Here is a 16,222-nt window from a genome sequence, read left to right as displayed (position 1 = left end):
GGGGAAGGAGACTTGTTGGAAGTGTCAGGAGCGAGCAGTGGGCACTGGTGCTTTGTCTCCTGCCGATGACAGCAAAGTTCTTAGTGGAAGATGATCCCAATCGATAGAGCCAGACAGCTGATTTATATAATGGAATCAAGCAGAGGCAGTGGTCTTCCTCTGCAGAGGGACGCGAAAGGGAAAAGGCTACTAGACTAAATAACCAAGGGACTCCACAAGTAGAGCGGCTGCCGGTGTTCAGAAATGTGCTCCCCATCAGCAAACCACAGGAGAGCTCCAGAGAGCAGCCTCCTTGAGCCTGGATGCTAAGGAGTGACGGCGGGGCGAGTGCTGCTGCGGGATTTTGGCCGCCGCCGCTGCCCCTGGGCACACAGCGCAGTGAGGGGTCTGACCGCGCGACCGCTCCCGGAGCCTGGGTCTGGCTGGGAATGAGAAGTTAAGGGAACGAGGGCTGGGCGGCGCACACCCCAACAAGAAATCAAGGGGGCTAAAGGAGAGCAAGGGTGATCTTGAGCCAAGACATCAGGCCAAGTGGAACTGGAGGAAATGTCATCATTGGTAAAGGAGGACTTGGAGAAGAAACTGTTTAAGCCACTCTCGCAGAATCTGTACGAGTTTATTGAAATCGAGTTCTCGGTCCAGGACAGGTATTACCTCTGTGTGTCAGGTAATCTGTTCTTTCTGTTATCACTTCAAAATGTAAATCACTCCAAGAGGTGTGGGTGGTGGAAGGACATGTTTATATTTATTTTCCTGAGTAATAACAGCACGTGTTATCTCTGGATAGAGTTTAACTATGCCAAGTTTAGGAATTTGGATTTCACGGGATTTTATTTTCGGTGCTAAAATGGAAGACAGAGAAATAATATCGTAATAAGAATGTTTGGGTTAATTGTTCAGATTTTCCTGCTTTGATGATTTTGTCTCCAATCGTTTATTTAATTCACTTGCACGGTATGCAATCTTCAAGTGTAAGAGCTCATTTTTAGAAATTCAACAGAGAGCTTTCTGTATATTTTTAAATACACTGGAGAATTGGGTTATACAGCTCTATTCCCAACCAGCCTGGACAACTAGGAGAGTTTCCTTTTTCATGCTAGGAAGGAAAAAAAGACCTTAGATTTTCTTCTCAGGGCTTCTTTAGACTTCCTTATGGTTTATTTTGAAAAGAGAAATGATCTTCTAAAAATTCTTTCTCTTCTAGGAAGTATGCTTACAGTAACAATACTTTAATCGTAGAAATTAGTTCATGAAGATGGAACTTTAAGGATAAGGGGCTGCTCTCTAAACTACTTAACCAAAATACAGATTTTCCCTCATGTTCTTAAAATTCATGAAAATTGTCTGTACGGGGGAATAGGCTTTTGCGCTTAATTATGATTTGCCTAAACTGCCATGTTTGTGAATTTAGACAGAATGTGTGTGCCATTATTGAATTTAATATATAACATTCCCTTTTCCCAGTCCATGCCTTTTACTACTTCTCAGGGGCTTAGGAGGAAAGAGCTCAGAAACTCTAAGTGTTCATTGTGGACTTTCTTTTCATAGCATCTTCAGAAAACAACTTATTATAATTCTCTTCCTTATAATTGCCTCAGAAGGACTCTCTAAAGTTGTCAAGATGGAGTACTATAAGGGAAGTAGACAGCCTTAAATAAAGTGCTAAGAATTTTTTTAAAATTCTATCATTCCTAATAAGAACAGTATTTACTCAATAATAAGCATAGTAATATTTATCTAATACTTTACCTAGCGTATGTTGCTGCATATAAATACAAAGTATGAGGACTTGGCATATCAGCAAGATAAAAAACTTAATTGGCCAGGAAAAAGAAAGAAATCAAATTATGGGAAAAAGTCAAATGAAATAATTTTAGAAACCATATTGTATCCTAACCACAAAATCACTGTATTTTGACTTAATATATTAGAGATGATGCTTATTTCAACATTACTACTTAATCATTTTATTCCTATCATGACCCTCTTTATAAAGTTAATTACTCTTTATGTAACATTAGTATACAAGGATTTTTTTTTAAAACTTATAAAAATAAAATAATCTGAACAATGTCTAACTTACCAAATATATTTTAATTCCTCTCTCCAATTATATAATTAACTAAACTTGTCTTATCTGGCATGAAAAAAAAAAGTCACCTAGAATTAAACTTTTGGAAATGGATAATGTCTTTTTTTCTATTGTCCTTGAGTTCTGAGAAAGGTACTGTGGGCTGGGGTTACCTGCTGTCTTTTTTCATAAATCACCTGAATCCTTTTAACAAGAATCAGAAGGTCAAGGGGTTAACATTCATAACATGTATGAAGGCGACCTCTTTAGGGTTCAATTTTCTCATCTGAAAAATGACCAAGTAGAGTAGGTGACCGCTTTCATTAGTAAAATTCAATGATTCTCTTCTGTAAGAAGGAAGAAAAACAAAAAACAAGGTCCTCTCAGATGTGAAGAGAAAGCAAGACTGTGATATTCCAGATAAAAGTTAACATTATAAGTCATACGTATTCCTAATTTTTCATAACTTCTTTATATCACATCCATCAATTTGAGAGCACTTTCCCTAAATGTAACATCCCCTTATGACCCTTTCAAATACATTTAGGCAGAATGGTAATTTAAAATGAAGTCAGTGTGATGATTGATAGACCTTAATCTTTGATCATGCTTTACTCAGAAGATTTCTATTGATAGGAATCAAACAGGTCATATCACAATTATTGAGGCAAGTAACTCCAAATTTTGAATGTTGGCCACCTTCACAGAATAGAGACTCATGGTTACAATTTTCTCTTTATATCCTACAATCTAGCAATTCTAAATTTGTAAGAATTGAAGGCTAGACTGGCTGAATTCCATCAGGCATTTTTCAAACTAAAGAAGATAAGTTTAGATAAGTTAAATTTTCTACTTATCTGATCAGAATCTGTCTTTTGCAGGGGTTGATCTCACAACCAGATGATTGTGATTTACTGTTAACTTGGTATTTCACCTGATTGATGTAAAAAATCAGATGTCATAAACCCTATCTCCCTCTCTGTATTTTGATAGGATTCACATTGAGGATTTCCTGGCACCTTAGTCTCCTCCCAACTCAGTTTGCATGGTCATTTCTCCTTGGGATTAGCTTCCCCTAGCCTAGAACATTGTTATCCCTGTCAGTTAAAAGCAGCATATTCTTACAGAAGATAGAGGAGTCCTATTTTATGCGGGCACTAGAAAGGGATAAGTCATTGTGCAATGAGTGCAAACAAATTAAAGAAATTCTGAAGAACTTGAAATAGTATATCCAGCATTCACCATAATTGAATGGGAAGTAGCAGGGCATGGTAGAATGGACCCTGGAATGTTCACAATCAGACAGATCTGTCTACCCACCAGCTGCGAAATTTGGGGCAAGATAATTAACCTCTCTGGCCTCAGTGTTGGCATCACTGTAATAGAAATAATAACACCTGCATTTGCACGTAGTTCTCTCCTGTTAAATCCTAACCAGGAAAAAAAACCCAAGCCATAAAACCATAAATTATGTTCCAAAGAAATGAAATAAAAGGTATGGTTATATATTTTAAATGTATAGAAAAATATATTTACTGTGAAAAAATGCTGAAATGTATTTGTATAAATAGTATATACTATAAATATTTATAATAAAATAAAATAGACACTAAACATATATAAATATTATATTTAATATATAATGAAAATTGAGATATTTTATTACATATTTTATAAATATAAATTATGTGCATATTCAGATACGGATTATATTAAGTATTCTCATATATTTAGAAAAGCATTTTTCATTCATAAATATTAATTTTAAAATAAATGTTATTTTCTAGAATTATGAAAACTGTGTGTATAAATTATCCACACATATTACATTTTAATGTCAGAACAGAGCTTCTCTGTGAACCAGGGAATCTAACAATTTTGTCAAACCATTTACAGGAAAAATGATAAGAGTGAAAATATTAAATAAGAATAAATTAGCAAGAAAAAGAAACAAAATATTAGGGTCTGGGTGCCTTATAAACAACAAACATTTATATCTCACAGTTTTGGAAACTGGGAAGTCCCAGATCATGGCCCCAGTAGATTCAGTGTCTGGTTAGGACCACTTCCTCAGAGACCACCATCTTCCTGTAACCTTACATGGTGGAAAGGGCAAGGGATTTCTCTGGAATCTTTTCATAAGGGTACTAATGCTACATCACCTTCCCAATGTCCCCACCTCCTAATACCATCACTGTGGGGGCTAGGATTTCAAAAATGAACTTTGGGGGGACACAAACATTCAATTTACAGTGCTCAGTATAGCCCCAAAATGGATTTTATAAAAATATTTCTAGAAAAAAAAATGATTTGAAAATTGCTTTTTTAATGAAATCAATAATAACATTCTCAATGACCCCAAGATATCACTGATACATTGAAACATTTTCACTGAGCCTTCCTATCTTTGATATCTCATGGTAGTTTTTTCATATTATTTAATTTCAATGATGAAAACAATTATGTAATATTAAGACTGTAAAATAGCAGTCATTTGTTTAAAGCATTTCTGTATAGTTCATTTGTGAGCTATTGTTTTTTCTTTATTCTGCAAAATCATATTGGTTCAATTAATCAGCCTTCTTTCCATTTAGTCTTAAGAATTATAGTGACTGTTTTATCATGGTAATAGAGGCAGTTATTAATGAGTGTTTCTTTTGAAATTTAAAGTGAAAATAAATGGTGCGCATGAAGTTGAGATTGTAATTCTGAAAATGCTAACTCAACTATTAATATGGGAGCAGGTTGTTTTGAAATTCCCTGAGTCTATAGATATTACTCACTAAACAATTATATAACGGCACCTCTGATGTTACTGAAACCAACTCTCTAACACTTTGACTATATAAACACATTTCTGTTTTAAGACAATGTGATAAGTTTCCATTTTGCCACTGCATTAATGTGGACATGGCCATTTAATTTTAGCAGGCAGCAGAGCCCAAGCGTGAAAATTAGAGATTGGGTCCACTCCAGCGTGAGTAGACTTCTTTGACTCTTGGCTAAGGACAATTCTTGGAGCCTCCTTGACTCCAGAGGAGGCTGCTTTTGCCAAATTAAAGAGTCTGCATTGTCTCTGTGCTGCATCATTGTATCAAAAGGTTGGCGTTTAAAGGGTGTTTGTTTTCTTAGTTTGGTGTTAGTGGGACAGTAATCATTAATGTAAGAAAACTTGATAACTGGTAGGTCCTACCTTCTTAACATCTCTTTCTATCCTTTATAGAATTGCTCAAGAAATCTTCCTAGAATTTAAAGCTCAGCCTATTACTTAAAATCCTTCAGCAACAACCCTCCCCCCTAGTGACCCCTCCACACACACCTAACTTTTAGGATAGCATTTGAACTCCTTAGTCTAGCATTCTGGACCCTTCAGGAACTACCTCCTGCCTTACCTGCTTCCTACCACCTATCTACCCTCGCACCTCATGCCAACAATACCAAGTACCTATCACGACTCAAAAGGATCAAGTACTTCATGCTTTTGTACACATGCTGTTCCAGAACCTCCTCTACTCCTTTCTTTATTCTGTTAACTCCCACTGCCCTTTGCAACTCAGATTACCCCGTTCCAAGAAGCTCTCCCTGACCCCACCAGTTGGAAGAAGATGTCCCTTCTCCATTTTCCTATATTACCCTGTCTGTTCCTCATTCACGGCACTGGGATCTTGTGTTTTCTTCCTGAGCCCCTACTCCCTGTAATCTCAGTGAGAGCAGGAATNGTGCCTTATGGGAATTCATTGTTTTCCTGCCTAGCACAGGGCTTTGTACAAAAGGGGAACTCAAAAATTTATCAAATTAATGAAATGAATCAGTGGGCCTATAGGCAATTGGCTGACTACCATAACATGTAGATGAAGCAGTGGACTTTGCTTCAAATTACATTTTCATATAGCATCCAGTTCTTTCTCCACATACCCATCCTCTCCCACACCCAAAATAGCAAGTGAGACAGCGAGTCAGAACAAGAACATTGTCCTTTTGTTCTGGGGTAGAGCCTTTGTCTGAACAGACACAACTGCCTCGTGGTGGAAGAAACAGCCTCCAAGATCTTATCCTTATGAAGTCTGACAGAATCAACTCTGCCTCCACGTCAACACACCGTCCTAATGGCTTCCTTTCTAATCCTTTCCTCTTCCCAAAGCTAACATCTAGCCCAGCGGAAATGGACCTTTCTTAGAGCTGGAGAAATGTGCATAAGCAGAAACTCACCAATTTTTGGAGGCTCACAGACTCTGAGCCAGTTTGTTGATGCCGAGTTAGTATCTTCTGTTCTGTGTCCTTTCAAGGACATGCTCTTCAATCACTCCCTTCGTCTTCCAGAATACACGATCCCTCCTCTTCCAAATTCTTGGAATGTGTGATCTAACTCATAGCTTTTAGTCTCTTCCTGTTTCTTGTTCTAATCCTACCTAACTCAGGAAGTGGCACACAGTACGCACTCAGTATTAGTGCATGAAGGAGTCCTCTGCAAGTTGTCTTCTACCCTCACCATTCCAGAGAAACTGCCATCGAAAGAAATCAATGACATTCCCCAAGTCTGATTCAGTGCCAGGTCTGAATTCTGCTTTACCCAACAAAGTGACTTCGTGGGATGGTCTCCAATTTTTTAAATTCCCTGTCCTCTTGATATCCATAGCATTGCATTGTTGGGCTTGCCTCTTCCCGCGGCGCCTTCTCAGACCTCTCTGCTCACACCTTTTTCTTCTCCGCTCTGTCTCGCCTCTTTCCTCTGCTCTTTTCCCTATAAACTTGGTCTTGGAAACCTGTCCACACAGAAAAATCCTAAGTCCGTATCTCCGCTCCTAAACTATACATTTCCATCTCCTTTTCTGAGATCGTTTATGGACACCTTGTCTGAATGTCAAAAGCTAACCTCGTTATTCTGTCCAACCAGCTCACTGTCCATACTCTCCTGTTCGGGTTTCCATCCAGTGTTGTCAATGCCTCATTTGAAATCTTACTTAGATTTGCCACGTCTATTCCATTGCCCACATACTGTACCTAGATTATAACAACAGCCTCTTAAAACAAACAAAATAAACTACTTTACCACTTACTGCAATCCAGGCACTATCCTACCTCATCTATCTACTTTATCTTTAATCTTTACACCCCATGAGTGTAGAACTCTGATGTGCGCTTTACAACTTGAGCGAATGGAAGTTTAATCTCTCTGGACATGGGGTAGTTTATTCAAACCACACTGTAAGGAGCGGTGTCATGATTTGAATCCAAACTGTCTAAAGCCAGAGCCCCCTAAGCCACACTGCCTTCTGCAGCGATCTGCAGCGCTGCTTTTTTTCCTTCTCCAATGTATCTTGTGCATCACTGCTCCCAGAAAAATACTCCTTTAACAGGGCACCACCGTACTAGCCTCTGGTTCAAGGAGGAAAGAGACTTATTGAATATGTATTACTGTGTGAGCTTTCACTGAACACCTGTTCACAATCTTCTCACCCTAGTTAATCCTATTGCCCGCCGTATCCTATCACCAACCAATCCACACAGTCCACTTGCTCTAATTCTATTGGTGAGGTTGTTTCTATTGTCATCCATTTCCTCATGCTGTCTTTCACCTAGAAGTGCTTTCAGTATCATTCCTGCCGTCCCAAACAGGACTAATTTAAATCCTATCTCAAATTCTATTTCTCCCAGAATTCCTTCCTTAACTATTCCAATCCTCTCCCTCCTCAGAACTCCTGTTGAACATATAGTCTGCTGCACATTGTTTATCTAGAGTTATGATTATATCATAATGTACTGTTTTATATCTTCTTAATCAAGAGGACAGGCCAAAGTGGCACTTTCTAGAACCAAAAGAGAGCTCCTCAAAGACAAATTCCAGTCTCACTCTGAAAGGACAGAACCAGTTTGCAACTTTCTAAGTGACATCATCTATCTTGAAAGAAGCTTTCAGATATTCAACTCCCACTGCCACCTCTTTATAATATACCTATATACCATTGTATAATATACCATATGCCATTATATACCATCACTATATATTTTATGTGACTTGTGTGTGAGCATTGTCTCCTCAACAAAACCATAGTTTCTAGAGGCCAGGGACCATGTCTCATACTTGTATTCCCTCTGGCATCTGTAATAGCTCTATCAGATAAATAGCAGATGCTCATCAAATACTCCTTTATTAATTCATTGATAATTTTCAATCCAGGAGCTCTAACATAAAATGTTGATGCTTCTGATGTGTTCACATGAGACAAAGATTTTAAGGCCAGGAAATTATTTCCCTCCTTTTATTCACATCAAATAAGCAATGATTCTTCCCATGCCCTAGTATCAAGGTATGGTACTAAAGCCTTTTGTCTTGATGGCACATTTTGAAAGCTAAAATTTGGAGACATGCTAAAGAAGAATAAAAATCTCCAACAATACCAAACAGGTCAACAGTAGCTGCGATGCAAGCACTTCTACATCAAACATCTCACAGCAACTTTAAAAGAAAGCATGCGGCGTAGTCTTCGTACTGGTCCCTCTTCAACACTGCGTTGCTGCGTGAGCAGAGCTGTTTGCTTTCCTGACCTCACTTTCCATATTGTCATAAATTAAAATTCCAATTTGGGGGCGCCTGGGTGGCACAGCGGTTAAGCGTCTGCCTTCGGCTCAGGGCGTGATCCCGGCGTTGTGGGATCGAGCCCCACATGAGGCTCCTCCACTATGAGCCTGCCTCTTCCTCTCCCACTCCCCCTGCTTGTGTTCCCTCTCTCATTGGCTGTCTCTATCCCTGTCAAATAAATAAATAAAATCTTAAAAAAAAATTCCAATTTGTTCTGGTAAATACTTCGGCACTGACTGTATGCGAATGCTAAGCCTCTTATTTCCTGCCGTGAGTTGAACCCCACTCTCCACCACAAAGCTCATAGCTGAAAGCACAGAGCTCAGTGCTCCATCTGACAGACATTTCCACGGCAGGATGTCACCACAATCACAGCAGAAAGGAAGTTAACATGTGGAGCAAATTAGGGGGCATACTCATGAGGGTTCAGATACATCAGGGTTCATCACTGGGGTACAGATAGAGTGTAGGCTCAAACCTGTTCTATGAAAAGGAGGTACATAAATACTGAAAAGTATAAAAAGTATAACTTGATGAATAATTTATTACCTTCTAAGAGTTTATGTAAATTAAATGTTTTTCTGCCCTGCAGTGACCAAAAATGAAGAAGTAAAAATAATTATGGTGAAACACTACAGAATAGGTTTAGATGAAAAATATGAAGTAACAAAAAAGTGGTCTCTGAACGATCTGCAGATGATTGATGGAAAAGAAGCAGATACCGTAAGTGTAATGTTTTGTAAGGGAGATGTGGGATCAATATGCTAGAAATCTTTGTGTTCAATATCTTACTTCATATTATTCTTGGCATATACTAAGTGTTAAGATGACATATTGCTCTTAAGTGCTATGGGTTTTTCTGCTGGAATAATCCACTGGGGTTTTTGTTCCATTTTTCTGAGTTGAAGTTTGAATTTTTGTCTATTAAATTTAAAAGCATCTTTCCCAGGGGATTCTGAACAGGTTAAACATGATCTGCCAGTCAATCCTAAAACTTTATGTGATGCTTCCACCACCATCCTCTCCCCACCCTAAGTTCCTCCATTAAATTTTGGGGATTCCTTCCTCATCTTCTTCAAACATCTGTTTGTTAGCCATTTAATCCTCCAGAAAAACCATGTAACTCTTGGAAATCCTACAACCTTAGAGTTGAAAGGGGCGGGGGCGGAGGAAGGGTATATTTGCCAATCTCTCCACTTGACCATTTGACTAGTGGTTTTCTCAGTCTTCTCTTGAACTTGTCCACTGATGGGGAACTCATTATCATGTGAGGAAGTCCATTCAATTTCTGAATTGCCATACTTTATTTTTTAATTTCCTGCTATGTTTCACCAAAAATCTGCTTCACATCCACCCATCAGTCCTGGTTTTGCCATTTGGAGCAACTTAGAAAAAAATCCAATCCTACTTTCACATAGCAGCCTTTCTAATATTTGAAGATGATTACAATGTTCCCTCAAGTTTTCTCTTTTCTAGGTTAAATGTACCCATTTCTTTCTTTAAATAACTTTCATATGAAGATCAAATAAGATAATATGATAGAACAATACAAATGCTAAGAGGTAGTAGCATTGTTGTGATTTCTTTCCCATGACATTGCTTCAACACCCTCACTGCACTGTTTTCTCTCCCCTGGAATGCTCCAGCTTTTCAGAATTAAATACAATCATTTAGAATTAGTGTGACTGGTTTGTATTTCCTTTGATCTGAATTCTTTAGTTCTATTAAACACTTACCTGAAACCTCAGGTCTTTTGTGCCTCTATTACCGTTTAATCTGATCTGTCATAGTCTCTACTTACATAGAATAAAATTTAAATTAGGGCTTTTGGTGATCTGGCTCCTTTATTTCTGGTCATTCCCCCCTAAACTGTGTATATACACAGTGCTTAACTACTGACACTTGAGGTCTGAAATGCCCAGTCACCTCCATCTCTCACCCCATTCCCAGATTCCCCATTGAGTAAAATCCTACTCATGTTTCCCTTCCCCAAGACCCCCCATTGCATTGTGGATGTAAGTTACAGACGTAATTCTACAAACTGCAATTTTTGGCTTACTCTATCTCTCCTCTGGATGGAAATGTCCTAAAAAACTGAAATGACTTTTCATCCCTTATTGTAGCCTTCTGCCTTATAGGTATTAAGCATTCAGTAAGTATTTGTGTTTTTGTTGGATCAATTAGAATTTAAGCTTATTTATTCGTTTTTTATTATTATGTTCAATTAGCTAACATATAGTACATCATTAGTTTTTGATGTAGTGTTCAATGATTCATTAGTTGCATGTAAACCCAGTGCTCATCACCACGTGTGTCCTCCTTAATACCCATCACTCGGTTACCCCATCCTCTCACCCCCTCCCTTCTGTAATCCTCAGTTTCGTTCCTGGAATCCAGAGTCTCTCGTGGTTTATATCCCTCTCTGATTTCTTCCCATTCCGTTTTCCCTCCCTTCCCCTGTGGTCCTCCGCGCTATTCCTTATGTTCCACATATGAGTGAAACCATATGATAATTGTCTCTCTCTGCTTGACTTATTTCACTTAGCATAATCCCCTCCAGTTCCATCCATGTCGATGTATTTATTCTTAATCCTAGTGAATACTGTAGTCTTAGTTTGGCTTATTATTCCCACCTACCAGCTCTTTTAATATTTGATTTTTTAGTATTCACTGTAGTATAATGCAAATTTAATGAGCACAACATGTAGGACTTGATTCAAGTCAATAATAAAAATGATGAAGCAGGCAGAGCTAAGTGCCATCTGGGTAACCTCTAGGTAATTGGTATGTTACTATTACCACCACTTGTAATACCTCTCCCTGCTACCATCTCACACTTAGTAAACTCTTATCAGATGCCAGGAACCACATGAAGCTCTTTTCATATATAATTTCACATAATCATCACAAAACCCTATAGAATTAGATTCTGTTATTACTTCCAATTTACAGATGAGGAAAACGAAACTCAAAGAGATTAATTGACTTGCCCAAGGTCACAAAGCTATTCAGTAGTGGAGCTAGACTTTACCCAGAAATCTATTAATTTGTCTTCTTTGGACTGCTTGTTTAACATCTCTACAAATTCATTCATTCATTCATTCATTCACTCATTCATTCCTTCAGAATTTGTGGTATATCAGGTTCTGCTAGGCTCTGAAGATACAGTGGTGAAATAGACAGACATAAGCACTTAATTCTACTTTACTTACTTATTTACTTAATTATCTAGTCTGGATACCTGAATTTTGCCCTTATGATCTTCACTGAAATCAATATATGCTACCTGTTATTATCTTGACATTACCTAGGAATCAATCCTATTTTAAAAATTTGGTATGTTTGGCATGACTTCTTGGTGAAAGCATGCTGGATTTCATTGCTTTTTTTCCCCTGAGTACTCACATAGCATTTTTCTGATAATATATTCAACTTCTCTCTCTCTTACTGTCTTGTTTAATAAATAAAAGAAATATTTTTTTTAAAAAAATCAATGTCAAGTTCACTAATCTAGTTTCACAAATTAACCATCCCTGCTTCTTTTTTGGCCCATTTTCCTTTTCTTATTTTTCTCTCAAGTTCTCAAATATTACTGATGTCGTAATGATTTTCTACAAGCTTGGTCAGTGCCCGGGGTTGTATTCAGCAAGGCTGTCAACTTAGATTCCCTGGAAGCAGCTCACTGTGCTCTATTTTCTACTCACCTTCCTGGCCTTAATTCCATCCCAACCTTGTTGATTCTTCCCTTTCCCATTGAAGATCATCATCTTTGATAGTGAACTAGATACAAAAGAGAAATTGAGCATTTCTAATTTTCTCATCCCCACTTCAGGATCTAAAATACTAAACTGCCAGAAAAAAACCTATAATATCTAAAGTACAGTTCTTTTAAAGATTTATTTTCCGTGGATGAAATGAAAATATCCCAGTTGTTCTGGGAATTTCTGTCTCCTCTCTCTTGGAATTGAATCCTCAGAAGTCAGCATTTATTATATTTTTCTCAACAGCAACGATACGGTTTTAAATAGAACAATTTTGAGCCAGAGAGTTGTCAACTTTAAAATGGAATGAAATTGAAATTGAAGTCAATCTATAAAGCAGAAATCAAAAGGACCGGGGACTTGGAGAGTGATGTGGCTTACCAGGAGGGCAGGCAGTGTAGCAAAACATCGGGCTGGGTTGATTGAGATCTCGGTTCTTATCCTGGCTCTGCCAACAACTACACGTGTGACCTGGGCTCCACCTCCCTAGAAACTATTATCCCAGTCATAAACAAGAGATCACTGAGTGATCCATGAGACCCCCTTCTAGCTCTAGGATTCTATGAAAGAAAGATCGAGAGAAGGGAGGGGGAGAGAAAGAGAGGGAAGGAGGCACTTGTATTCTATATGCATGCCTGCTCAGGCTTCATTTATTAGGCTAACGAGAAAAGTAATCCTCTCTGAGTATCTCAAAGACATAATGGATATTATCTACAGGATAAGGAGCCAATGTTTTAGTGAGAAAACTATATAAAGAGCATGATTAATATGTGGTGATGAAATGGGTGTGATTTCCTTTTACTGAAATTTCCTGCAGAAGTGTCTTTCAAGCTGCAATTATGACAGCCAGGAAAAATTTTGTAAGGCGTGGCTCAAGGGAACACTGCATTTAAAAATCACATCACTTTTGTACATTCTTGTTTGAAAGCATTGTTGTTGGTTTTGTTTTGTTTTTTTTTAATTTAATGGTGTGAAGCAAGGTAGTATTAACACCAGTATCAATCTTTGGGGACAGATTTGGGAAAAAAGAGCTATTATTTATTAAACTCTACACATGCTGTTTTTATAATTAATCTCATATAAATTTCATAGCAACCGTATCTAAAATGAGGAGAAAAGTGAAGGTCAGATCAGATAAGTACTTTGCCCATAGTTACATCAGAGATTCAAAATGGTTATCTAACTTCAAAACTCATGTTCTTTTTCCTGCATCCTGCAAGAATTTTCCTATTTAAAAGAGAAATTGCAAATGCATAAGCTGTTTGCGTAAAATGTTTACACACTACCTGGTAACAAATTATTAATAGTCTGGTTTGGTCTCTCTCCACCTCCTTGTCATTTAGGGCAATGTTTACCTCTACCTCTCTTTCTATAGGACTACTTCTGATCAGTTCAACACACAATTGTTGAGAACTTAGTAGTCATGGATAAGCACTAGGAATACAGAGATAAATAATTCAAAACGTCTACCCTCAAAAAGAGTTAGGGGTTAGGCTGTTAATGAATGTAGAAGCATTTTGTAAACTGAAAAGCATTTTATAAATGCTAGGCATTGTTGTTACTGCTCTTAGTAACAGCAATTATTATTATTTTAACTTATAGGACCTTGAGGAGGTTTGCTGTCCACTTCTTCTCAAAACACCTCCACTAGAAATATAGCAAGAACCTAGAGCAATCAATAGAGGCAGTCTTAAGTAATTTGACAGTTTCAGTCAAATGAATTCATGAGCTCAGCTATTAACATCAAAGATAATTCCTTGCTATTAACTTCAAAGTCAGCAAGCTGGTGATCTATAGCATGCCAAAAGCTGATCTTGCCATCTAGTATTCCCCCCATTCTACCATTGGAATAGCACAAGGGACCAACCTCCTAATAAAGAAAAGGAGAAATCTTTTCTCCCCTCCAGAAGTCTGTAAAGGGAGTTTATTCTCTTTTTCCATCCCTACTTATCCTCTCAAACTCACTACTTTGGGAAGACTTGATAACTGTGCATTCTGAGACATGTTTTATTTGAATAATTGAAAAATCACAGAGGCTTCCAAAATAATCTTCCATATTATTGTTCTCTTTAGAAGCAATTTGTTTAGAGCAGATAGCTTTGGAAAGCTCATTTGTAGATTTTAGAAATACGTTTGATACTGATACTTTACAATCAATAAGCATATGTAAGAGAATATGAGAGAATCCCCAGGAAATCCAGCTACTTTCCTGGCTACAAACAAAAACATGTCTCTCTTTTTCTTCTAGGACAATCCGTTTTTTGATCTGCATTTCAAGAAAGTGTACAGTTTGGAAGCATATAGTTGTGCTTCTAAATATGCCTTTGCTCGAACTGTAAATAAGCTGAATCATGCATATCTTAAGAAGGACTTACAGATTGTGAACTTTGATTCTACTTACATTAATGATGATTCCATTTGGTCCTCCAACAACAAGGATTGCTTGGTTCTTATGAGAATATGCTTTTACGCTTTCAACCTAGTGTGCTTGTCTCTGTGTCCCCTGCCACTCTGAGGATGTATACCATGTTCCTTCAACAGTGTTCTATGAAAATGGTTCCCTAGGTAGATATCAATAGTCGTGATTTTGTTTTTCCCCTTCATCAGTGACTATTATTTATATGAAAATAAAGTGGTGCTTTGTGAATTGCAGTGAAATGTGTTTTAATTCAATCATTCAACATTTGGGACTTTTGCCTATGAGTTGGTTGGTAACTTTGGAAGGAGCTAGATGGTTTTGCCTACACTTGTATTCTACTAAAAAATATCAACAAGTATCTTGAAAGGCCTAAACAAACGGAAAAACATCTGTGTTCATGGATAGGAAGAATTAATATTGTCAAGACGTCTATACTACCCAAAGCAATCTACAGATTCAGTGCAATCTCTATTAAAATTCCAACAACACTTTTAGCAGAAATGGAAAAGTCGATCCTCAAAATCATATGGACTTGCAAGGGTTCTTGGATAGCCAAACAATCTTGAAACAGAAGTACAAAGCTGAAGGACTCACATCTTCCAATTTCAAAACTCACTACAAAACTACAGTAATCAAAACAATGTGGTACAGGCATAAGGTTAGCCATATAGACCAGTAGGATGGAATTGAGAGTTCAAAAATAAATCCAAACATCTATGATCAACCCATTTTTGACAAGGGTGCCAAATTCATTCAAAGAGGAAAGAATCATCTCTTCAACAAATGGTTCTTGGACAACTGGATATCCCCAAGCAAAGGAATGAAGCCCCTATCTTACACCATATACAAAAATCGACTTAAAATGGGTTAAAGACTTAAATGTAAGACCTGACACCATAAAATTCCTAGAAGAAAATATAAGAGTAAATCTTCAGGACCTTGAACTTGGCAATAGAGTCTTATGAAATCAGAAGTATGAGCAACAAAAGAAAAAATAGATTGGACTTCATCAGAACTGCTTTTGTATCCAAAGACATTATCAAGAAAGTGAGAAAAAAAAAACCCTACAGAGTGGGAGAAAATATTCTCAAGTCATATACCTGATAAGAATTTAATACCCAGGGATGTACTGTATGGTGACTAACATAATATAATAAAAAATCATTAATAAAAAAAGAATTTAATACCCAGAATATATAAATAACTCCTACAACTCAGCATCAAAAAGACAAACAACCCAATTCAAAAATGGCTTGAATAGATGTTTCTCCAAAGAAGATATCAGTAAGCATAAGATACTCAACATCATTAGTCACAGGGAAATATGTTAAAACCTCAATGAGATACCACTTCACACCTACTAGGATGGCTTTAAAAACAAAAACAAAAAT

General features: G+C 37.4%; 1 protein-coding gene across 1 annotated transcript; it reads left to right on the top strand.

The window, feature by feature from the left end:
- The first annotated feature begins 546 nt into the window (after positions 1-546).
- EXOC1L (exocyst complex component 1 like) lies at positions 547-15,029 on the top strand. The gene is made up of 3 exons (XM_008701527.1): positions 547-667; positions 9,244-9,374; positions 14,661-15,029. The coding sequence occupies exons 1-3, from the start codon at positions 547-549 to the stop codon at positions 14,925-14,927; spliced, it is 519 nt and encodes a 172-aa protein (XP_008699749.1). The 3' UTR covers positions 14,928-15,029.
- The last annotated feature ends 1,193 nt before the right edge of the window (positions 15,030-16,222 follow it).

This window comes from Ursus maritimus, unplaced genomic scaffold (assembly GCF_017311325.1).
Source record: "Ursus maritimus isolate PB19 unplaced genomic scaffold, ASM1731132v1 scaffold_8, whole genome shotgun sequence".
NCBI lineage: Eukaryota > Metazoa > Chordata > Mammalia > Carnivora > Ursidae > Ursus > Ursus maritimus.
Note: the sequence above shows the minus strand (reverse complement) of the source record. Positions and strands in the feature narration are given on the sequence as shown.